This window comes from Ischnura elegans (genome assembly GCF_921293095.1).
Source record: "Ischnura elegans chromosome 13 unlocalized genomic scaffold, ioIscEleg1.1 SUPER_13_unloc_1, whole genome shotgun sequence".
In the NCBI taxonomy this organism is placed as follows: Eukaryota; Metazoa; Arthropoda; class Insecta; order Odonata; family Coenagrionidae; genus Ischnura; species Ischnura elegans.
In genome coordinates, this window is record NW_025791657.1 from 3,561,796 (window position 1) to 3,588,862 (window position 27,067).

General features: G+C 37.4%; 1 protein-coding gene across 3 annotated transcripts in view; it reads left to right on the forward strand.

Moving 5' to 3' along the window:
* The window catches only part of LOC124172193 (zinc finger protein 271-like), a 51,254-nt gene extending 24,859 nt beyond the window's left edge, over window positions 1-26,395 (forward strand). For all 3 annotated transcript variants that reach the window (XM_046551611.1, XM_046551613.1, XM_046551612.1), the window contains exons 7-8: window positions 4,627-4,699; window positions 22,276-26,395. In XM_046551611.1, coding sequence (XP_046407567.1) covers window positions 4,627-4,699; window positions 22,276-24,494 — 2,292 coding nt within the window. In that variant the 3' untranslated portion in view covers window positions 24,495-26,395. The remainder of the gene's footprint in view (window positions 1-4,626; window positions 4,700-22,275) is intronic.
* Window positions 26,396-27,067: the final 672 nt, after the last annotated feature.

Here is a 27,067-nt window from a genome sequence, read left to right on the forward strand (position 1 = left end):
GGAGCAGCCTATGGTTTAGTCTTTTGTGGTTCCCAGCCACTGAAATTATGTCCATTGGACATCTATTGGATGTACCAGCTGACATCCATTTGATGTCCTTTGTACTTATGGCAGATGTCCAAATGTCGCACTTCTATACATCCATCGCATGACTTTTTCAGGATTTGGCAATTGAAGAAAGGTTTCTTGGGCTTCCCACCTGGTAATTTCGTCCTTTTCTCCCGACATTTTGAAAAGCATCCTCAGGAGAGGATCCCCTGAGGATGAGAGATAAGTCGAGAGAAAGGTGTCAGTTCACTAAATTCCCAGCAACAAAACGCCCAGGACAAAATTGCCGTGACAAAATCCCCGCAGCTACTTACAAGGTGTTGCTACAAATGTAAAGTTTTGAAAAAGTTAAAAAATAAGTTAACAAAAATAAAAAAACAACCTAATTGCTTAAACTTGAGTTATCTAATAATTTATTCTTTAAAAATATTTAAATTTGTATTGAAATATCAATTTCAATCATTTACTGAATTGTTTTCCTAATTGTTTTAAAAATTGAAAGGATACTTCAGCCCATTCAGGTTAGGTTAGGTTTCAGAAAAATAATTCACAAAAAGTGATATTTTTGTCCATAGAAACATGGTAAAAGATGTGAAAGCATGATTCAGCCCAAGAAAACTGAAAAGTAATTGTGTATTTTGTCACCTGGGGATTTTGTCATTGGGCATATCGTCAGCAGGGGATTTTGTCGCCCGGCCTTATATCGACGGGGGTTTTGCCCCGGGCCTTCTGTACGCAACCCTAGAGAAAGGGAAGGAAGGCTTTTTCCCCCTTCTGTTTGCCTTTTTTTGAATCCTTCTAGGTCCCTCAAAGGGTATCAACCACTGAAGTCCTTCTACTTGTTTCATCAGCTCCTAGGTTATTAGATGATAAAAATTCCTGCTAACCAGATTTTATATTCTATATATTGAGGACCTTCATCAAGCGGATTTCTTGAGTATATATAGTCCACGCCAAACTCTTGGAGACAAACTCTGAAACTGTTGATTGCATTTTCTTATTAAGCATATCATCGTTAAGATATTGTATTGAATACTCTTTTAATGGAATTGTCCAACCAGATTTTGACAGTTAGAGTAATATCAAAGTGATGAGATTTAAAAGTGAAACATTAATACAATGTGGCCCAAATATTTTTCTTTGGGCTTACCAGGTTTCAAAATTTTACTGGGAATTCTTACAGGCTTTCATCACATCCATTGATTGCACTCAAGGCAAATACATAGTTTGTAATCCTACTTACCCTAAAATATTACAAGTTTTGATGCCGTGAGACAAAAACTGTTGTCCTCCTACTCAAATTTCCTCGTAGAATCAGATGTTGTCATTGTGGTAATTGCATAACCTTATTTTTTTGCATTTATGTTCTCTGCAAAAGCACACAGTCTCAAACCTGGAATTTCTATAATAGGCTACTGTATTTCTATTGTAGATTCCAGCCTTGAGGAATAGCACTTTCAAAGTAAACTTATAATTTGATAAAAAGCAAGCTTTTGATTTCAGTGTATTGATAACATCTGATTAGTTATCAAAGTTTAACTTGAGCCTGCTAGATATCTGCATAGTCAACACATGTAAGAAATCCACTTGGTAAAAACAGGTTCACAATTATATGATTAGTATCAACTCTGCCAAATACGAATTTTAATAATGAACTCTCTGCTTATCCGATCAGCGGTTGATACCCTTTGGAGGAATCTGGAAAAATTCCACAGAATCCAAAAAAAAACATTGCACTGTCAGATGATCATTGATTCGCAATTGATAACTGCTACTGTATTTGGGTGACAGTACATCAACATTGTTCATGATAATACACATAGCACTGGTTATATGTTGCCACTAGACATCTTGTGTTGATGGGACCTGATTTCTGACTAAATCGATCAAAGTAGATAGATTGATAGTTGTAAGTCATGGGTGTTAGTTCCAACATTGGCCTTCAGGAATTGGAAAACTCGGACTGATGACTTGAAATGCTGGTGGAAATACTCATCTCCAGCGCCTTTAACCCCTCAAGCGCGGCGGGCATTAAATTTTAATCCCATCTCAGCGGCCGGATGAGATTTAAATGACTTCGCTTTTTTGGCACACTATCATTCAATAATTTATATCTTTCATAATATACGATGTGTATCGTTGAAAATTTGAGTGAACCTGCGTAATATAATACGCTACTGCATAATAATTTTTCGAGCGATTTGAAAGAATATTTATTGTTTTATGTATCTTCTTTTACGAACTTATGAATAAATTTTCAATTTCGAAAGATTTTAATTTGATTTCGAATAAGCTACAAGATGTCTAACATTCCATGCATTAAAAAAATACAATTACATGATGTAATTTAGTTATTTGGGGTTGTAAATGTCATAGCAGATTGGATACTTTCGATAGGATTACGCGTTTCGCCTACTTGAAATTTACCACTCCGCCCACTTCTCTGACTTCGTTCCATTATTACCGTATCATTCCATTTAGGTAATCACATGCTAATGTTTCAAACGTCAATATGTGAATATTCAAATGATTTACCTTAGAAAATCTGCTTTGTGTGGCATGATTTGAAGCAATCCAAACATATCCCACTGCACATTTTTCACACCAGTACACGCAGTCTATTCATTACCCATATTAGGCACAAACTGCACACCTCCTTTGAGACTTTGATTTCTTCCCAGCTGCAGGAATTTTCTTTAGGGAATGTATTTCTGTGAGTCTTGGTACTAAACTGTGCAATGAGTGACGGCCATGTCCAAACAGTTCGTATGACGTCGGATATTTCAAAAGTATTACCTCGACCAATGGCACGCGAAATGATTAGTCAAATTTTTATACGTGTTTTTCCTATGATCAACATATGAATTTAGGACTGCCGCATTCAATTGTCTCCTAAATAACTTCATACACCACTTGTAATGGCGTTTTCTTTCCATTAGTTACGAATGCAATAACAGGTCCTTGAAATTCACCCAACCAATGAATTTACTATAACCTAACACACTAACAGACTTCCGAGTCTCTTTTTTGCCTTTCAATACTATTCCCATTTCGTAGGATCCCCAATTGTAAAAAAATACCACCCACAGTAAGTACACCCGATGAGAATTTCAACACACTGCCTGAAAGAACTCCACACAGCATGAATGACTCTAGTGGACTGAAGCTGGTGGTTTGGAAGCTCCCTCAAGAGACGAGAAAATATCTCGAAGGGCCCTGGTATATGCTGACTGTTTAGATGGAATCTTATCTTCGTTGATTACTGTCCAGAAAAACAATATAAAAAAATAAATGCAGAGCGAGGCACATGGCCCCTTCGCCTAGGACCGTAAGGACTAACGAGGCGGGCCAAACACACTTGGGGCTCGAGGTGACGACAAACAAGCAGAAGACGGAAAGAAGGCATTCAGTTCTGAAGATACCGTATCTCAAGCTAAAGTAGCTGACCCTTCTCGACGTCTCTCAAGCAGAATAGGCGGAAGTTTTCATGATAGAACAGTTGAAGGAAGGCGTTGAGTTTTTTGACCGAAGTCGTCAACTGTGGTTTAAAACGGAATTTTATCGAAGCATTTTAAAAACATTTTGAAGGCATAAAGCCGTTATGGATATGTTATTGGAGAGGAAAAACATTTCTTCAAGCGATAGAGTAATTAGTTTTAATTTAACATGCAATGTCTGGCGGAGAAAAAATATTATATACAGTAGGTCAGGAAGCGTACTGGGTACGCATGGCGGTGGCATACGAAATTTAAAGGGCGCGTACTGCGTATGCATGACGGCGTTGAGGGGTTAAGAAGTCATAAATTAATATAATTTATATTATTTACTATCTATTTTACATCATGTCCATTGGATATCATTCTAGAGCCTCCATATGGATGTCTTTGTAGTGACCCTCATAGGATGTCATCTAAATGACATCCAAAGGATGTCCATAAGAGACTTCTGGATGTCAAATGGATGTCCATTGGACATCTTGCAGTAGCTGGGTTATGACCTTGGTTTCAACTGAGGTTTCGTAAACTATTGATCAAGAGTATTTAATTAATAAGTGCATGTTTGTCCCAGTTTTTACTTGGAAAAAAAGACGACATTTTGTCGTGTTTGTACAGATTTTTACTTTATTGACAGTGATGTTTTTTTTTCAAAAATATTGCCTTGTTTCAAAATTATGCCTTCACTTTTTCTGGCAAGAGAATAATGACTTTTAATTTGTTGGTAATATATTATAAGCTCCTTTTCCTTCCTACTGAATTGAACTACATATTATTATAATTATAAATGTAATTCAGAGATGTAACTATCTCCTATATTACCTTAGTTATGATAGGGTAGCGTACAAAAAGACATCACTGGCAGAGTAATCTAATAAATATAATATAACAATGCAGACGTAATATTATTCAATAACCACTTCCTGGTTGAGGGTACTGGGAAAATTTTGAACTTTCTGTGTGTTGAAAGAAAGTCATTTTGTTGAGAAAATATTTTGGAGGGCCTCAAAAATTTTGATGCAATACGTTTTATAAATAAGTTTATCGAGGCTTTAATAAAAAGTCATAAACTTCTTACTTTCAGCCAACATTTATGGAGGATGGGGAGCCAATTAAGGGAATTACTATGGCCCATGAGTCTACAACAGAAGCATTGGGTGAGTGCTCGGAAGGGAAATAAATACATGGAGGAATAGGGTGGTTTCTGTTGTATTTCGTTAATATTCTTATTATTTGATATTTAAGAAGTCATACAGATACAACCATTACAAGAACTTAATCAACAACAACAACAATAATATTTTACCTTGACATGGTAACCTATAAACAAATGAGAAACATTAAACATATGAGAAATTGCATTCTCTAACACTCCTCCTCAATTTCTCATTCATCTCTACCCCTATCTTTTAATTTTATTCATTTAACACAATATACAACTTTAAGTCATTAACCTTCAGCCAGACCAAGTTCTGCTCTGTGTTTTGAAAATGATGTATATGGTAACCCTTTGGTGAAAATGTCTGCTACTTGACAATCAGTAGGTATATATTGAACATCTAACAACTTCTTATTAACTAATTCCCTTACAAAATTATATTTTACATCAATATGCTTCATTCTCTTTTGATCCCATTTTGACAAAGAATTAATACAAGCTTGATTATCCTCATATAAAACAATTGGATGTTTCACCTGAATTTTCAATTCAACTAGTAAATTATACAACCAAAGCAGTTCTGCAGTAGCTGAAGCTAGGGCATAAAACTCATTTTCAGTAGATGAAAGTGCAACTGTGCGCTGTTTTCTTGAAGCCCAAACAACTGCATCTCCATAAAGTTTGAAAACATAGCCTGACACAGACTTTCTATCATTATGATTAGCATAGTCTGCATCAGCATATCCAACAACATTGCTATCATTAAGACCTTTGAAGAACAACCCATAGTTCTTAGTTCCTTTTAAATAACACAGAACTCTTTTTAAACCAGTCCAAAGAGCTTTAGTGGGTTTGGTCTGATATTGACCATAAAAACTAATTGATGCCGAAATATCTGGCCTTGTTGCTACACATGCATACATAAGTCCTCCTATCAACTCTCTATATCTATTATGTTGAATTGGTTCTGATTGAACATCACAGAATTTGCCAGATGCCAAAGGAGTATCTCTTGGATTTGCTGTAACCATATTAAATCTCTCAAGTAATTTTTCAATATATTTAGTTTGACTTAGAAACATACTTCCCTCTCTTCTTTCTATCTTTATACCCAAGAAATAGTTTAATTCGCCAAGATCTCTCATTTGAAATTCTTCTCTTAATTTTCTTACAGTACTCTCAATTGACACCTTTTCATTACTGGCGACAATTATGTCATCTACATACAACAAAACATAGTCAATAGTAGAGCTTAGACATCTTACATACAAACATTTGTCACTTACACACTGCTTATAGTTAAGTTTGGTTATAAACTCATGAAATCTAAAGTTCCACTCCATAGGAGCCTGTTTAAGTCCATACAATGTTTTCTTTAATTTACAAACCAAGCCTTCTTTAACTTTCAAACCTTCAGGGGGTATCATATATATATCTTCCTTCAACTCTCCATTTAAAAAGGCGTTCTTTACGTCCAATTGATGGGAATACATATTTTTATGATTAATTACACTTAACAGAGCTCTAAGTGATGACAATCTTGCTACAGGTGCATATGTCTCTGTATAATCTATACCTTGTTTTTGTGAACATCCCTTTGCCACTAACCTAGCTTTATATCTAATTATTTCTCCATTACCATCTCTTTTTAGAGCAAAAACCCACTTGCATTTAATCGGTTTTCTATCAGGTGGACATTGAACTAATTCCCAAGTTTTAGTTTTCTGAAGTGCATTCATTTCCTCCTGAACAGCCCTCATCCATTCCTTTTTATCACTCCTGCCTTCTATCTCATCAAAAGTTTCAGGAACACTCTCAGAAAAAGCTATTGCATTTAAAACTAAATTAGAATTTTCTTCAATCGCGTGAGTTAGAGGTTTAGTGTTTTCATCAGTAAGAAAATGAGCCAACAAGCAGTGATCTATTTTATCTTGATCCTCTCTCTGAATCAAGTCATTATAAGCTAATGTCACATAACCTCTAAGATAAGTAGGTCTTTTTACTACTCTTGTGCTCCTCCTCAATCCTTGATCTTCTTCCGCATTTTCAGTTTCACTACCGCTATCTTCTACATTTTCATTCTTACTCTCATTCCAGAGTTCTACATAATTTTCCCCATCAAATTTAGTCTTATTTTCATTAAATATAACAACTTATGCCGAGATCATTTTATTCTCAGTCAAACTCCACAACTTAAACCCATTGGGACAATAACCTATAAAGATACATTTCTTAGTCTTTCCATCAAACTTTCCTCTAAGTTCATTTTTGTTCTTTTTGACATAGGCAACACAACCAAAAACTCTCAGTTTCTTCAAATTTTGACGAGTACCATACCAGAGTTCCGCTGGAACTTTTAAAGGATCAATAGCTTTAGTCGGTATTCTGTTAATTAAATACACAGCTGTTAAAGCTGCTTCGATCCAGAAAGATTTATTCAAGTTACTACCAATTAACATACACCTAGCTTTGTCCTTAATTGTTCTGTTCATGCGTTCAGCTGCTCCATTTAATTGAGAAGTATAAGGGATCGTAAGTTCCCATTGAATCCCTTGTTCCTCAAAGAATTTAATCAATTCTTCATTTACATATTCCCCACCATTATCACATCTAAAGTGAACTACTTTACAATTGAATCTACTTGTTGCCATTGCTACATACTGTTTTACAAATCCTGCAGCTTCTGATTTCTCCTTAAGTCCATATGTGACACAAAAATGTGTAAAATCATCAACAAAACTGATCAAATATCTGACTCCATTATGGGCAGTTGGAGTAAAAGGGCCAGTTAAATCAGAATGAACTCTTTCTAGTTCCCTTGTTGCTCTATCTCTGGTTTGAGTATGTGGAACACTAGTTTGTTTTCCTGAAATACAAATTTCACACAAATCTTGACATACCTTATCAATGGAATCAATACCGTCCAAACATTTAACTAATTTCTTCATTACTCCACCACTGATATGCCCAAGTCTCCTGTGCCATAAATCATCAGAAATAGTAGCATTATAACACTGACCCGTTAGATTCAACTCTAATTTATACAGACTACCATCCCTTGTACCAACCCCTACAACTCTATTATGTTTCTTATTAACTATTGTAAATTCGCCATCATCAATGAACATTTTATTACCTTTGTCTTCAAGTTTAGAAATAGAAAGCAAATTACACTTCAATTGGTCAACCATCAAAACATCTAAGAAATTAATATTTATAATGTTACCATTTACTAGTGTGGAAGCATGAATGTCACATATCTTTTCAGCAATTATAAAATCTCTGGTTCTAGCAATGAGTATTTTACTGGTTTTTCAAGAATTCTAATATTATTAGCTAGGGTATCAGCTCTCACCAAATGTTCAGACGCACCAGAGTCCATAATCCAGTCATCTTTGGATGCATTCTCCATATCAGCTTTACCCTCAATATAGCATGCTTCAACTTCAGTAACAAAATTATAAGTTAATTCTTCAGTATTTAGTTCATTAGTTTGGATATTTGAATTAGCATTAACTCTCATATTTGTAAGATGAGCTTGATGACTACCTCTATTATTATTATTCATACCACCTCGGCTGCGATAGCTGTTTGAATTCCGATCCTGATGGCCACCGCTGCACTGCTGATGCTGATTCTCACGGCCTCTCCGAAAGGTACCGCATCCCTCACGTCCACTGCGTCTTTGATGCTGTTGATAGGCACCACCTCCTGGTCGGAAGCAGTCAGCAATCTTGTGTCCAACAATTCCACAATTATTGCATAGGAATCGGAAAATTGGCTTTGGTGAAGTCATACCTCCTCTTCCTCTGAAACCAGCAAACGCCGTTGGCTGGAAATTCACATTGTTCAGTCTCTTCTTTCTGTCATCGCCTTGCTCATATTCTTCTATTTGCTGTCTCACGATTTCCATATTTAAATCTTGAGTTGCAGCAACAGTTCGTAATGAAGTTACTACACTGTCAAATTCACTTGGCATAGTAATGAGAAAATGGATAATCTGTTGCCTTAGATCATACTTGGTTCCCGCTTCATAAATTTCACGAACAGTCTTATCGAATTCTGTGCAAAATTTCTCAAAAGTGTTTTGGTTAGGCAAATATCTTAGATTTTGAAATTTCTTGATGAGACTAATTACACTCGCCATGGACCTTTTCTCGTATCTATTTTTCAGTGCAATCCACATTTCGTGAGCAGTGACGAAACCTTTAACTATTTCCAAAAGCTCCATTTTGATTCTTTCAGCGATATATCTCTTCGTTCTCTTATAATCTCTCTCATATTCTTCCAATTTCACTTCTCTTAATTTCTTCGCTGCTGTGGTTTCACCGTCTGGGGCAGTTGCGCAAGGCGCTATTATTTCTGAATACGGCTTCTCTATTATATACCTTACGTTCTTTTCGTCCAGTATTAATTCCATTAAGAATTTCCAACTATCGTAATCCTTCCCGTCAAATTGTTGCATCTTAAATCTGTCTTCTTCTTCCATTTTTAAGGTCTCCAGTCAAACCGAATAATCTATGTTCACTATCTTCAATATTCCACAAAACGCACGAGACACCGCGGCCAGGTACTGAGTTAAGCAGATCCACATAAAACTTTTCTTCTTTTATATCGTGACTGGGCCCATAACCTGTTGTATTTCGTTAATATTCTTATTATTTGATATTTAAGAAGTCATACAGATACAACCATTACAAGAACTTAATCAACAACGACAACAATATTTTACCTTGACATGGTAACCTATAAACAAATGAGAAACATTAAACATATGAGAAATTGCATTCTCTAACAGTTTCCTATTATTTTTTTATTTCCTAAATCAAAAGATTATTACTCCTTGAGTATGCATTTCACATTTATAGATTCTTAAATCACGATATCTATTTTTTCGCAATTAAATGAAAAGTGGAAATTTTCAAGCACGGGGCAAATGCGACGGCTAAGTATGAATGCCGGGATAAGCCTGTGTGATGTCATTCTGGTTCCTGCTGCTGCAAAGTGAGGTGACCTAGGGGCGAGGCTTTGAGCACTGCTAGGTGCAGGCTGCTGATGCAGGCTGCTAGCAGGTAGCGCTTGGCTTAATTATGGATTAATAATACCTTATCTAACGAAGGAAACTTTCCGACCTCAGCCAGTTTTAATAGGTGATTATTAAGAGATGATTCCCTGAGCTCTGTGCCTCATGCATGCATTGGTAATCTCAGACGATGTAAAACTCCTATCTTCTCGTATAGAAACTAGGTCCCTGTGACGTCACGGGGAGTGGCATCGCATGGGCGCCAATCTGGCCTTTTTCAAATACGGTTGAAATTGACCAATGCCATTCGCATTAACTTGGATATCTAAAACCTAATCATTTTATCAGTGTATCATAAATACACTAATGGTGGGTAACAAATCGCAATCAATGCCTTTCGTTTTCTTTGATGAAGGAAACTACCCTATTGTCGTAAATGATGGTGGAGGATGAAGCTTATGAATTAGAAGTCCATCCATACTTTCTTTTTTTAGTTTGCTTGCCAATTGAAATGGGGAGAGAAGTTATCTTTTCAATGATTTTGTAATTATGTGGTTTTTTATAATGATTTTCCCAAGCAAAATATTTTTCTACTGTTTTTTTTTGTATTTAACCTTTTCCCTACTAAAGACGAAAATATACGTGTGGACATTTCTTGACCGGGGAGATGAAAAGCCACAAATTTTGATCGAAGATTTTCCTACACAGTTGAACGAATGCTGAATATATACATTTCCTAGCTCTTCCCCATTTATGACGGTCGTGGGTCTGCGATGTCTTTGCTTCGGGACCTAACACAGCATGGCTTAGGCTTTACCCTTGACGTCCGGGAGCAAGTACCCAGACCCCTCGTCTTATATCACCCCTCTTAGTGGTAAGGGACTGCTGTCATGCAATTGTTCGTCCAGTCATGTCGCAAAATAAATATTTGTTCCTTTCTCAAAAAATATAAACTAAGAATTGAATTATTTGCCTTTTGAGCAGCGTTCACAATTTTTGAATGAAATTAAATGGAACATATTAACATACGTCAGATTTTGGTATAAACATCAGCATGGAAATTTTTGCTGCATTAATATTGATGTTAGAGCTTTGTTCAAAATTTGATAATTCTCAGAGTGAAACAAGGAATTCAATTGAAAGTCTGTAATTTACGTTCGAGAAACAGTTGTCCATGTAGCTAATTAATATAAACAGAGCATGATTGACTGCAAACCAATGCCACTGGTAGCGTTATAAACCCTGAAAGCAGAGAGCCGAACTACCCTCTGGAGTCCGAATTATTGCTGAGTCCCTGCTAGGGAGGGTGGAAAAGGGTTGGTGCTGAGAGTGTGTGATTATCTGTGACACCCTTCATAACAAAGGTCCAGCAAAAGTGCTCCGAACGGAGGGGATGGAAGAGTCTCTTTGAGGCTCAGTACAGCAGTCATGCTGAGGGGAGAACTCCACCGTCTTGAAGGGGTTAACTACTTGGATCAGTGGCCAGGAACATTTTCTTTGTAGCTTATTGAAATGCAGCATTTTTTGCAGTGAAGATTGTTACTAAGATTCGTACGCATTATTTGAGCTAAGGTTTAGGACTGGTCTATTGAAAAAATAGCAATAATTAACCAGAAAAAGCATTTGGCTGCGAATCAAGTATCCATAAGTAAATATCAGCGCTCATGGAAAACGTTAGCATGGAACCTGGTCAAATAAGTGCAAAAGTTAGCATCATATTTGGTCCAATTTTAATAAGTTGGAAAATTAGGTAGAACTGTAAAACAAGCATTATCATATTTGCCTTTTTAAAGGGGTTGGCTTTTGTATTTTGTTTGGTTTAACAAAGAAAAGGGTAGTTTCTTTCATCAAAGGAAACGAAAGGCATTGATTGGGATTAGTTACTTTTTTTTCGTTGTCCACAAATATGAGTCAACATGGAAGGAACCCCAAAAACAATCGCCAATTAACTCATTGCAGAAGCCTCCGTAATAATTTTTAAGGTTTCCTATTTTTTTAATCCTGAAAAATGAGTATATTTTTAACTTTGCCTCCATCATTGGAAACGGGAAAGATTAAGCTATTTTTCAAAATATTTGCCCTGAGGGTAAATTAATTTTTGGCATTATTATATCTAGCTTTTTAGTTCTCGTGTTGTACTGCTCTTCCTGTATTTTTAACTGACGACTTCTTGCACTGAATCATCTGACCTGAATTTCTGTCCCCTTAGGTGTTTTTTGAGAACAGGAAACAAGTGGTATTCGCTTCAGCCTATGTCGGAGTGGTAAAGAGGGTGGCGTATGATATACCAAATAAATTCATGGAATAGTGTGGTCGTTTGGTATGAATCATGTGAACACACACCTCTGACCTAGTGTTCCACACAGAGATGTAGCTACAGGCTTCATCAAGACATTTCTTTATCCCATGAAGAGTATATCTCTGGTTATTGTATGCCATCTCGTCAATTGAAGCTGCAGTTGATTCCCCGCCCTGACTGCTCTGCTCACCATGGACGTTTTTCCATCCAACAGGAAACTCCTGGCAGCATTTGCTCACATTTTTGATGTCCATACACTTCTCACCATACACTACTATTAACAAGGGATGAATGTCAATCGGGAAAATCTTTCATCGAGTGACTGAGCGTAGTTCGCACTTGGTGGTGTAACGGTTGAGCCGCAGGTTAACCCGTGGGTCTATGCTCGTCATAAGGCGTCGGATTTCTGGGCACCATAATGGGATGCAGCGTGAAGTGGAGAAATAATTCCGCCCGTACTCGGAATGGTGACAACTCCCCTGTTGGAGGGAGTAATTCCCTCAGAAAGTTGAGAGGATTGTGCTAGCATCCAAACCACTCCCTTTTCATCACCGGGAATATGGAAGGGGACATGGGATAACAAATAAGGGATACACTTAACCTCAACTAACTACACTCCTAGCACTAGCCTCGACAAAAAAAACACTCCCAGTAAAAATAGCTGACTGCCTACGGTAATCCTCGTGCTCACGTCTCCTCGCAACGACTCCCTGCTCTCTCCCTCTGCCACTCGGGATATACGTTCCGACCATCGCCTGCTGAACCCTCCGCGTTCGAGGGTAGAATCATAGGGGCGTAGTCCAGTACAAGCTCCCAGTGCTCCAAAGCACTGGAAGTGAGTCTTTGCGTGGTCCAGTACAAGCTACAAAAGCTTCCGTGGTGCTCTCGTACGTCACGCATGACGTCACTATATTCGCTTCTCTCTCGCTACAAACGCTCCCGAGAAATAGGTGGGTGAGCTGGAGTGAACCGGTTTTCAGCGCGAATTTGAGCGGGAAGGAATGCAAAAGAAAATGGTATTCATAAAAATTGTGGACCTGGCCAGCGATAATATGACCATTTGGAGTTGATGGAAGAAGTAGCTAAGAGATCCAGGATGGTAAATGCTAAAAACAAATGGTTAAAGAACTATTCGGGGTATATTACGGTGAGGCAAATGGCTGTAACTCAATGGTTTAACAATTCAGAGTCAATGTTCGCCATGGGCCAGATCGAGGAAGAAATTTAGCGGCAAGTCCAAGATATCTTATAAACTTTGTTGTTGTGATAATTAATTATATATAATATTATTTAATTATTAGTGGTTTAACCTTGAGCTAGCGAGAAGTGGAGATAGAAAATGGCTATTTGAAATTTATAAGGCATGTGGTGAGTGAACTTTCCAGTGGAAGCATTCCGTCTGTTACTTCTATTAATTTTGTAAGTTATTTTGATTTATTTGTTATTTAGATCAATTATTAGTTATTTTAACTTGATATTGCGTGAAATTGAGATAGACTATGACTTCTTAGGTTAGGGTACGTGAACTTCTAGTCAAAGTATACCGTTTGTTGCTTTGTGGCGGCCAACCTTTCTCCATGAAGATTGTATTATCTGTCAAATGATGATATCTTCCTCTAATCTTCAACTTAAGTTTAATAATTTATTGATTTTCGGTTGTATTTTACTTGTGTAATTTTCTTAAGGTCAGGTTGACACGCATTGCATTTATGCTTAAGGCTTGCTGTTGACGAGATTGGTTCAAGTGCAGGACTGCTTTTGAGACTACCATACAATGTCACGAGTGCAATTGATAAATCGTTGAAAGGACACTCCACTTAAGGCCTTTTTACACCTACATAAACCCGTACAAGTCTAAATGTATGAACGCGAGAATGAACACGAAATGTACCATACGGTCGCGTTGTTGCACGTTAAGTGGTTACACGTGTAACCACTCAACTTGTGCAAATACATGAACTGCAAATTGAACCTATTTTAGCTTGGTTCAAACAATCGTACATGTTCCGTTTCGGTCCACAAAAATAATTCACGCAAACAGGCATTAACTTGTACGTGTATCGTTTAAACGCAGGCTTTTAGACGAGTTAAGTTAATTAGGCTTATTTTGGTTCATTGAAATTTCTCTAATAAGGTATTTAATCAGTCTTTTCTTTTTTTATATGTATCATATGATCTGCTCTTTTTAGTTTAAGTTTATCACCTTGTCGTTTGAAGGAATTGCAAACCAGTAGGTAAAATCTTCAGGACAAACATCGGTCTGTTGTGGTGTTCGATCATGGTATCCAATGAAGATCTAATATTAATTAGGTTTCTTGTGGTGTACCCCATGGTCATATTCTTTTTGTCATTTATATTACTGACCTCTCTAACAAGCTAAGTAAAGTACAAGGGGCTATAAAAATCCCTAATTCAGGCGATCTAATATCTGAGCAGACGATACTAGTAAAACAAACGACTAACAAATGCTGCAATCGCTCCAGCCGTGATCCAGTAGGGTAGCACTGGGAGCGATAGGAGCGAAAGTGGACCACGAATCTGTAGCGTCTGCAGCGTGAGCACGTGGGAGCATTGGGAGCGTGTACTGGACTACGCACTATGAAGACAAAAAAAACTGTGAGTGCAGCAGCGTAAGGACAGGCAGCCGTCGCAGTGGGTGAGCCAAGTGGGAGCTCCATCCTAAAGTACAGCTATGTAGCTACTGAACATACTATGACCACATGGGTGATTCTACTCTTTGTAGTAGAAACCAAGGAATGTAGTGCTGAAATAAAAAATACACAACTTTGGTAACTCTTCACTGGAAGTTTTGATTGTTACGACACGTTTCAATGCTGAGTCATCATTTTCAAGTTACCAAGGTTGTTTATTTTTCATTTCAACAAGGATTTTCACAAAGTCAAAGCTGAATCGATTGATTCAAATGAAGTGCTGTTGTCATATTCCATATGGCGACTTGGGGATTTGCAAATGGTGTTTTTTTGAGACCTAACTTTTCAATATGCCCTCATAGCTCTCAGTTTTATGTCTTGCCACTGGTGGTACATGATTACTTGCATTTATTTTTCAGCTCAGCCCTTATTCGTATTGGTTTTATCTTCAAATGTTTTAATTAGGGATGGTCGGATCGGATACCTCGGATCCAAATATCCGCGGATATTGCCCTTCATTGGATACATCTGATCATAAGTCACCGAAGACATCGGATCTGGATACGAAATTTTGAATCATAGCTTCAGTGAACGCAACCCATAAGGGTGGAAAGTGTTCCGATTCTATCTTCAAAGGCGCCGTCGCATGCGATTCTTGTCCTACTCATGAACCGTTTTGTTTGAAAGGTCTCGCAGAGGTTACGTAGGAGAATTTCAGCAGTGGAAAATAAAAAAGGCAAAATACGACTGGATATGGTGTGACTCTTCCCGAGAGACTGAGCAATCATCAGAGGAATCTCAGCGTCAGGAATTTGAAAATCCATTTGGATCCGAGAATATCCGATCCGAAAGATCGGGCTCCTAAAATCAAGGATACGATTCGAATTCGGATCCGAAAAAAATCCTGCATCCGTCTATTCCTACTTTATGGTATTCCTTTTATCTTCAAACGTGTTAATAGTTAATTGAAAACTCATTCAGGAGAAATTCCAAATTTCAGTAATAGATTGAGCAGTGGGGATCTTTTCAGGAAATGGGTTTGTGATTATAGTAAGTCAGGAGATTTTTACATTGTATTTTAGTGAACAACCTAGAAAGCTGTCAATCTCATCCTCTTAAATAAGTCAAGGAAGGCTATTCGGGCTTCCAGTCGGGTGGTCTTCCTCCATTCTGCTGAAGTTTCCGAACTCGAGTCGTGTTCCATCCACAGGGCAGATAGCTAGTGCAAGCTTGCAAGTACGTGGTGTACTTAGGGTATAGTTTACCTAGGAACACTTGAAACTATCGGCAAGTGCTTTGACCTGGGGGCTTTAAGAGTAAGCCATTACACGAAAGAAGCACTATAGTGTAGCATAGGTCAATTTCAGTTTATTTAGATGATGTTTCCAGAGAAAATACTAGCTTGAAGTTCTTGACGCTGAAAAGTAAAAAGTTTTGGTTACGTATCGACGTCTTTTACCAAAAATTGATCACTCCAACAGTTGCTATAGTAACATCAGCAAAATCAACATAATGGTTATCAGTATTAGCTACTTATTATTTAAGTATGCCAGGAATAGCCACGGTGATAACTTTTATGGAGTCATCCACAGTGGTTTTGTGCGTTACGGGTGGCTCCGTAAAAGTTATCGCCGTGTCTAGTCCCGGTATACTTAAATAAGTATAGAGCGAACAACTCTTCGTGTTCAAAGCTCGGGCTTTGCTCTCCGGCTGTGCTACCTATACTGCTAGTCGCATAGTAATGCTCAGCAGTCCATACCACCTTATCCGGTATAGTCCACAAATTTCCACAGGGGAGAATGACGCCTCAGTAGCTTAACTGGCTAAAGCACTCGGCCTGAAATCGAGGGATCCGGGTTCGAATCCCAGTCAAGGTGAATGATTTTCCTCTGTGGGTTTTCCATACTTATATGGTATTTTAGACGTTATATGGAACAGTAAATTCAGCCCACATTAAAAATGGCAACCTCTTGTACCAAGGAACACAAGCCCATGATGTTCCTCGGAACATGTTACTGTGTTTGTAAGTTTTGTAGTCATTGGTAATATATGGTCTTATGATTTGCTTTTTTGTGTGAAATTCATAGTATAATTGGACTTTAAAGATAGCTCTTAGGAGGCATAAACCTAAGTTTACTTTTACAAGAAAGGAGTTATATTTTAAAATTGTGTTCTTACCTGAGCTACGTTAATTTTCCTTATAAGACACGTTAATGTATTTTCAAATTTAATTAACAAATCAAATTTATTTCCTTTTTTCACTGTTTAATTACTTTTCCCACCAATCTTACTTGTGTTCCTTGGTATAATAGGTAGTGTTCTTAGGTACATGGACATGATGTACTATCGTTTGCACAAGTTTTGCAACAAATCGAGTGGCGCTACTTTCGCTCCATTGTCGATTTCTGGCCACCATTACATTTGAATGATCACTATCTTGGGATGAATCTTCATGGTAGCTCGGGAACGACTCACGAACGGGTCATCGTGGCACTCGGGTGAGATGTAGGAAACCATTACGATGCTCAGTTGAGTAAATCAGCGTAAATTTTGTTGCGTCGTTGCGGCGTTTGAAATTATTTTTATCCTCGTAGTTGACTGTAGTAGATACTTGAAAATATTTACCCATTAAAAGAGTGGGTACCTATGAGGCCTGGCTTCCAATGGTAAACCCCATAAAGCCGGCTGGGGGCACGATTTCGCCATTAGGAACACGAAAATCAACTCGCTCCTAACACTTTTTAGGGATTCAATGTCATTCAGGAGACTTTATATTAAGTTGTTGAAATATATGTTAGATATAGGAGAATTTATAAATGAAAAAAAATTAACTGGCAATTTTTCGGGAAAAAACACGGCTCCACCATCTTAAATTGAATCACATTAAATAGTTCATTACTTAGTTTGAAGCTGAAAAAGATAGCACGATAAGCTATCTTCTTCATTAATTATCAATTTTTGTTAATTAGATAAATATAAGCACTATTATGCACTATTATTAGACCTTAAAACTAAAATTTAGATAAATATAATTACACCAATGGTAATGTTTCCTCGGAAAAAAATGGAATCTTCATTGCCAAAAAAAAATCGCTAGGCTACATTGTTGCTAGCAGAATGTGTCTCTATTTTTATATTTGCATATCTAGGAGAGGCTTACATTTTTATGATAGCACTAACATATTTAGTGATCATGTCGCATTAATCTTCTTTTTTGCTATAATAAATTAGTTATTGTTTCCATTTTAATATTTAGGTCATTACTATATTATTAAGGACAGCCAACTTGAAGAGTGACTTAATAGTACAACTTTTCCCTATCCAGGTATGCTGCCATAGGTAAGGTTTCCAATGACAACAACGGACAGAGATTAAATTGAAAGTCAATTTCAACCAATATTCGCCCTTTTTAAATTCCAGACTATCGATTTTAGAGGTATAATATTTTGCGCAGAAAGTAGCCACTCCCTCAGCTCTTAACGCACAATCGGGTGCTCCCGGGCCGTAGTTTTGGTCAGCTGATAAGTCCTGCACCTCGTCTTGCCCTACATCTCTATCGCAACTTTACCAGCCAGGGACGAGGAAGCAAATTACCTGGGGTAAAACTTGCAGGCCGTGAAACTCACAAACTTCCAAAATAGTGTAAATAGGGACAATTTGTAGCTCTATCATATCATATATGTTGAGGCCATAATTTGCTTGAAGAAAGTAAGCACTAGATGAATAGTTGATAAATACCTCAAGATAACCCTTTCCTATGTTTCAAAATAAGCACCGGGGTAGGTGCACGATTAAGGATTACTATTACATAGGTTATTCCTAGGATTGTACTTAGTAGATCAGCTGGTCTCACATTCTGTCCCTTTCCATCAAAATTACTGTATAAAAACTCTGATTATAGAATATTGAGGCCTTGAGTTCAAAAGTAAAATTCTTCTCTTAATGTATATCTTTTCTATCTCTAAGAAAAGTTTCCGTCACTGCTCAATTACGAAACGGAAAAGGGTAAAATTATTGATAAACTTTACTGGAAAAATTAACGCAGTAGGAAATGGCAACAAGTTGATGACAATTGGGCATCATACTACATAGACAGACAGCATAATCGATGCAAAACATCATTCATAATTTTCTTTTTAATCAGCTGAAATTGATCTATTTATGAAATTACGTATATGGGACATTATATTACTACGATAGTTCTCATCCCAAAGGTTAAAGGTTAAGGAGCAGTTACAGACCTGTAAAGGAAATCTTATAGCACTGGGAACCACATTCATCAGTGATTCTGATTGGAGTTCCTTAAAGGGAAACGCAATGATTTGTGCTATCACGCTAGCAACGTAGGATTCCCGTCGCACAAACATTTAAAGTAGAAGTTGTTGTAAAAAATGCTCAAATTCAACATTTGGTACCCTCTTAACATACATTTAAAAAATAGAAAAACTTTAAAATGTAATACGGCTGTGAGGAGGATAAAAAATTTCGGGCATGAGAGGGACTTGAACGCGGGCCCCTCCAGTCGCCAGCCAAGTATTCATCTACTGCGCTGTTCCTATATTGACGTTTAGTGGTGATAATTTTAATTATTTGTTGTCATTGTAACACTGAGCTGCTTTCATGTGCTTCTCAATTGAACGAATTTCCTAATACCATGTAACCTACTTAATTTAAGTACAGAAGTTAATTAATGATGCTGAGAAAGTATCCTACATTATCCGGTATTCATCAGAGTATATGTAAATGATTGCAGCTAAATATGATTACTTCATCATCAACCACATAGCAGCGTAGAGTTATTATATGCATTCACACTAATTCAGCAGTGGAACATATTATCAAACAATACCTGTTGAAATCCGAAAATCATTAAAAATGGGACTTTTGGCTGGAATGGAGTTTTCCTGGAAATACTTTGAATATGTGGAAAGGAATACATCTTTACCGATTGACGGACGTCGGAGAACTATGTTGTTACTTACGCAACGATTAATGCCGATCAGCTTAACTAATTTCATATTTTACGTGTTTGCTCAGATATTTATTTGATGAAACACGTGGAATATCAAAGCTGCTTCGTATCTTATGCCGTAGATATTGTATTAAAAACATCAACCCGAGTCGATAGATGTAAACAAAAGTCTGCCATGTTCACAGTGAACGACTCGTGATTTCCTGCTCTCTGAAAACAGCTAATATCACTCAAAAAGAGCCAAGCTACAAACTTTTTAAAATCTCTCCGAGGAATTACCTTCGATCTTTCCACCTGCATTAAATGCTACAATGTGTTTGGGGGAGCATAATGAACACAAATTTCACTTAAATGGAAGCAATCAAATCCCAAGACTGAAAAGGATGAAAAAATATCTCACCCACCTAATGACCCGTTCTCCATATATTGAACCATTAAGATTAGTGTAGGTTTACTGAATATACCCAAAAATCGTATAGATTCCGAGTGCAATCTTTGAGGAGCGAAAGTGGCGACGACCGATTTGTTGCAAGACTTTTGCAAATGATAGTACATAGGGATAATAAAAACCACTTTGAGAAGTTTTAATTATATCCATTAACAGTAAAGGTACGAGTCTAAAACTTAGAACTTTAGTTAAGAAATCCTGATGGATTGATTTTTTACCATTTGACTGAATCTTAAGTAAATATATTTGCTTTTTATGAAAAATTTGAAAAACTATTTCGTGATGCAACACTCTCCCCTACTTGCGAGCCGTATCTCAGCCATGATGCCCTAATGGCATCATCATACTGCCATAATTTGAAAATCATTCACATGTATGAACTGATATCGAAACGACGGTCATAAGAAAAACACAAAATTTCACAAGAATAGCGACGCAGAATAATATAAAAAATATCGGAAGGAATGTCTAATATACATATTGTAGCAATCGAGTCATCAAGCCATAACTTAAAATTCATAAATGTTAAAATGTGTGGACTTCGAATAATTTCAGTTTTTCATGAACATACCAGAAAGTTTTTCTACATAATTGGATTTTAAGCTGGTTACTAAACCAGTTTCTTTCATCAGCTTCCGTGGTGTAGTGGTGAGAGGACAGAGCAACAGATACATAGGTCGTGTGTTCGGTTCTCCCTGATGTTTATTTTTCCTTTCCGTCACAAGGATAAAGTACTTGCATTATACTTTATATCTTCACTAGCCAGTCGCTTCCAGTTATTAATTTTTTTTCTATTCACGGGGAAATCAGTTATCAGTTGTTAAGCCCTTGTTAAGACTCGCTTAATTTCACCGGTAGTCTTTAAATTCATGTCGGGATGAGCCGCGTAGTATATGTAGTACACCCCAGCCGGCACAAACCATCAAATTTCTTTTTGGCAGCTGGATGTCTTCCAGATGCAAAGAGTATGAGCGCATCCTTTCATATAGATGCCATCCATTTGCCGGTCCGCTGCCGAGGGGATGCGGAAGAGAGATACCGCCGCACTTAGAGAGATGCCGTGAGGATGAGGATGCACGAAAGCGCTGCCATCTAACTGACGAAAATTGAACTCGGTCGAACTAATTTCCGATATTGCTTGTCTGGTTCTCTGTGTCTCATGATTGTTTTACACTACTCGGGATAAATCAGTGCACGTTTTATTTCAAGAGTATAACTTTAATGACTCAGCATAAAACAAGAGACAGGCGAACAAAGGAATAAAGGCGTACACAAGACAACATATGAGAAGTACAACATTGCTATCCATCGGAGTCCAAAACAAACGCAAGAGTTCAAATCCGGGAGAGGAGAGGCCAATGAGTGCGCGAGGGTCGATACTGGGAGATTAGACAAAATTGCGGCAATGGTCAGAATTAAAAAATATCACTATAAAACACGCCCAACACCACACTCAATCTACGAGGTATAACATAGCTATCCATCGGAATCCAAAACAAACGCAGATTTCAAATCCAGGAGAGTGGAGGCCAATGAGTGAGCGAGGGTCGGCACCGGGAGATTAGTCAAAATTGCTACAATGGTCAGAATTATAAAATATCACTATAAAACACGCCCAACACCACACTCAATCTACGAGGCTCCAACACGTCGAGATAGGGAAAGATGGCTACCAGACAACAAGTCCATACCTACTGCTGTAGTCATTGGTAGTGCCTTATGTTCGTGAAAATCTTGAATACAATGAATAATTATAATAATAATAGTTCTTGAAGTTTTATAATAATTAATGCGAGGATTTGCAGATATTTTTTAAGTATTAAACCACATCATGAAAAATATGGCATACATAGGCGCAACTAGCAAAGGATGACAGAAGGATATTTGGTACTCTAACGCATCCTGTCACACATTGCATCCACTTCACATATAGATGCAGTATGGGCTCTGCCGGCTGGGACTGTTCAGACGCCTTTAACGTTCCAACATAAGCAAATAACCTTGCCTGAGGATATTTGACGGCATTCCTTACCTATTCTTCCCTAATATCTTACCCTTTACTTATATAAGCCCCTTAGCTTACGATAAGCTGCTTATATATTTTTTTCGTAAGAAAACCATAAGAAACTGTTAACTCTCTTACTTTGTGTTGTCTGGGTTTAATGTGAAATTCTTTTCTAGGGTTCCTGGCTGCCAAAGGATTGCCCATTGGAGCGACATCAACTTCATATCTGTCTGCGGAAGGAAATGTAATGAATCATTCCATTGATGAATGCATTGATCCCACATCTCTGGTGAGACAAATTGATTCCAAGGTTGGAGCATCCCAATTTGGGATAGAAAGAAATCTGATTGATGAAGACTTGGAAATATGTGGCACTCTAGATACTAATAAGAAAACAAATAGCTCAATTCCTGATTATAGACAATGCAATACAAAATACATCGAATCACTTAGAAGCAAGGGAGGCGGAGCGACATTGACATTTGTCGGGGATAGAGGTGGTCGTGATGCATCAAACACCACTCATAACCTCAGGTCAATCATAATCAGGGGAAATGACACAAGTGGCTGTGAGATTGTCATGGGAGACAATGAAGAGATAAACAATTGCTTGATCAAAAATCCTGAGAATAGTTGCAAGTCAAACGAAAGTTCATATCATTGCTTCAACTGCGGAGATGTATTTAACAACAAAAATGACTTAATCAAACACATGAAAATTCATTTGAATGGTGATAATTTGGACGCTGAAGAGAAATCATCAGTGGGAGGAGATGTGTCTTTAAAAAACCTTCAATCAAGCGGAAGTAGTTATAGTTCCTGTGAGCCCACTACCTCCAAGACTTTAAATAGGGGTCCGAGAGATAGACTGGGGCTGAGAAAAAAAGGAAATCGGCCTCTCAAGGAAACCACTGGCAGAAAAGGGGATGAGAAAAAAATGAGGCGAGTGAGAAGAAGTATTACTGTAGAAGAGAAGTCAACTTTACAGAGTTCATCCTCAAAGTCATCATGCGATAGAAACCTTTGTAATCGCGTGGGTGTGAGAAGAAAAGAGGAGTCATATTCATGCATCGTGTGCACTTTGTCCTTTCCTCGGAGAAAGGACCTCACCAAACACAAGCGTATACACATGGCAGAGACATCTTATTCATGCAATGAGTGTAAGAAGTCTTTCGTGAATAAGAGCCACTTAGTAAGACATTTACGCACACACACGGAAGGAAGGCCTTATATCTGTGATGTGTGCAGTTATTCCTCCTCTCATAAGCATTCCTTGGTTAAACACATGCGAAGACACACGGGAGAGCGACCTTTTTCATGCAGAATCTGCAAAAAATCTTTCACCAGGAAATGCACTCTCAAGACCCACATACGATTACACACGGGGGAAAAACCTTATGAGTGCAGTATCTGCAAAAAATCTTTCACTGACAAAAGTTCTCTCCGAAGTCACATGAGAACTCACACGGGAGAGAAACCCCATTCATGCAGTATCTGCAACCGATCTTTTACTTGCAGTAGTAATCTCAAAAGTCACTTACGGACACACACAGGGGAAAAGCCATTTATGTACAACGTATGCAGCAGGTCCTTCAATGGTATTGGTCACATGAATGGTCATGAATGTGTAGGCACGGGAGAGATGCCCAATACGTGCCAAATATGCCAAAAATCTTTCACTTATGGAAGTGCTCTCAAAACTCACATGCGAACTCACACGGGAGAGAAACCTTACGCATGCAGAATGTGCGAAAAATCTTTCTCTGATAAATGTAATCTTAAAATTCACATCCGAACACACACGGGAGAAAGGCCTTATTCGTGCTATCATTGTGAAAAGTCTTTCTCTGCAAAGACCGACTTAGTAAAACACGTACGCATTCACACAGGAGAGAAGCCTTATGCCTGCAATATGTGCAGCAAATCCTTCAGTTGCAGTAAAGAACGGGTTAGACACTTACGAACGCACACGGGAGAAAAACCTTATGAGTGCAGTATCTGCAAAAAATCTTTCGCTGCGAAAGGTGCTCTCCGAATGCACATCCGAACTCACACGGGAGAGAAACCTCACTCATGCAGAATCTGCGAACGATCTTTTGCTTGCAGTGGTAATCTCATATGTCACATGCGGACGCACACAGGGGAAAAGCCTTTTAAATGTAACGTATGCAGCCGGTGCTTCGCTCAAGGTAGTTCCCTGAAGGTTCACATGCGTGTACACACGGGAGAGAAACCATATTCGTGCCAAACCTGCAAAAAATCTTTCGCTCGGAGTTCTTCTCTGTCCATTCACATGCGATTACACACAGGAGAAAAACCTTATCAATGTGACATTTGTTGCAAGTCTTTTGCTGCTAATTCTCACCTTAGCCGTCACATGGGTGTACATAAATGAGATAAATCATTTCTATACAGGGTCTCCAGCAAGTACTTTACTGCAAGGAATGGCCTTGACCACTGCAAGTGTGCACGTACAGTTGTGAAACATAATTCATTCAGAGTAAGCACCAAGTTTATTACTGTTAGTTCAAATCCCAACCGCCACATGAGCACTCACAAGTGATAAACAATATTTGTGCTACGTAAGTTGTATGGCTTTCCCCAAATGGGCCACCTCCGTGCACTTAACATGTTTGGTCATTGGAAAGATTATCCATTTAAATGTCAAAGTTGTTCTAAATGAAGCGATTGCAAATCTGTAGTGAGATTAGATTAGCTTATTCTTACCTTCGCAATGAAGACTGAATAATGATTAAGTACCTATTGGGATGATGAGTCATCTCCCATGATACCATGGGAATCGTACCAAGTCATTTTTTTGTATTTTGCACTCCAGACAGTTAGTGAAATCAACAATCATTTCAGTGAAGCTCTTCAAAGACCAACAAGTGAACCAAATATTTTAATATTTGCATTCAAAGTCATTATAAGCTGTGATTTCCAACTGCGGTGAGGCCCAGTCATTGTACTTCTTTCCAACTGCCGTTCAAGTGGTTGGTAGAATTATTGAAGAAATGAAGCATAAAAATTCAATGGGTCATGATAAAAACAGTATCAATATTATTAAGGTAAATGATCGTATTGTACCGTTTTTCTCACACCGATAACAAACTTGAGTATGATAAAGTGTGAATTTCGAAAACAAACAGGTATTGCAGTGCCAATTTCCAAAATAGGTGGTAAAACTAATGCTAGCAATTATATACCCATATCACTGTTGCCGGTCTTCTCAAAAGTCGTGGAAAAAAATTAAATTCAGCTCTTTCATTTCATTAACACCAATAACTACTTATCCCTGTGAAATTGGGATTCTTGAAAGGTAAAAGTGCAATTTTAAGGCTGTTCTGCTATGTCTGATGCACTCAACAATAATTAGAAAGTTGCAGTTTTGTAATACGTAAACATTACGAAACTTGCATAGACGAGTCATTGTTATTGAAAAGATTATTGCAAGCTGGAATGAGAGGAGTCGTTACTAAATGGTACCTGAGTAACTTCAGTGGGAGAACCCAGAATGAGAAAATACGTGACTTTTATGGACATTAAACATCACTTCCTTCTGGACTATCCTCGAGATCGATCTTGGAGACTGTTCTTTTTCTTATACATGTAAACAATTTCAAAACTGGAATATTCAATGTTAAATTAACTTCCTTTGTGGATAATACAGCTTTGGTTTTCATATTGCACGATATGAGTGATGAATACTTACAAAAACAAATAGAATGTGATGGAAATTTAAAAAAAAATTTAATTCATATTATTAGTGTCAAGCAAATGAATAAAATATGTTACATTTAAGTAAAAAATAAATTATTCGAAAAAATGGAGCGTTTACTACAGATGTCTCAAGTGTGACACGAAAAAAAACCTGTTCGACATCTTTTTGAAATTGAGCAAATTCACTTTGTGAGTTAATCTGGGATAACTTTTGATGAAAATATTACCTGGAAATAATGTCAATAAAATGTAATTGGAAATGCGATTGATTTCAAGGAAATTCCATATATTAAGTTATTTATTTCCAAAAAATAGGTTGTTCTGTATATTGTGCTCTAGTTGAATCAAGACTGCAATATGGCATTTCTTGCTGGGAAGGAGCCTACCTTCCTCATATTCATCCTTGGCAGATTGCCTAAAGAAACTCACAAGGGCAGTGTAAAACTGAGTTCTCGTTGCCTCTTTTCCGAAAACAAAATGTTTTTTGACTAAAGTGATTTTTTTTCATTTGAGGTACTCATGACGTTCTCTATTTGTGTGTAAAACAGAGCAAAACAGATTGAATATTCTAGTAAACTCCGGTAAAAAATATGTCTCTATGAGGTTCGGGAACGGTTTGTATACCTAAGCCCCAAAATGAAGCCTTCAAACGTACATACACTTTCCTTGCACTGAAAGTGTTATGTTCCCGCCCAGTTTAGGTACTGAGTCAAAACTCTATGGCTTAGTTTCTTGCTAATTAAAGCATTTCCTATCCCAAGAGAATGAAAATATTGAACAATCGTTAAAAAGTTGTTGTGTAATCTTGATAATTTTAATTTGTCATTTTTTTTGTATGTTCATTGCGTAAAGTTATCATTCCTACAATTTTTTTTCTAAAATATTCTGTAATCTCATTGAAATACATGTTTTATTTTGTATTTTAATTTTTTCCCTACGCTGCTGAACTTAACACATGCATGTTTGAATATCAAACTTTTTTTTCCTCTTATATTTTATATGGTCATAAATCAGCACCAGCTGTTGCTTTTAGTTACGATGGTTCCTCCAATTCAGGATCACATCGTACCTATATTCTACTTTATTGTTTTATTTACATGCTCTTTGTAACTTACGAATAAGTGGAATAAATATTATTATTATTATTATTATTTTTGAAATGTATGTAAGGATGAATGTATTGAAGGATTGTGGCAGCAGAAGGATATGCCCAGGATAGAAGTTAAGAGTCAAACAGCCGGCTTGCCT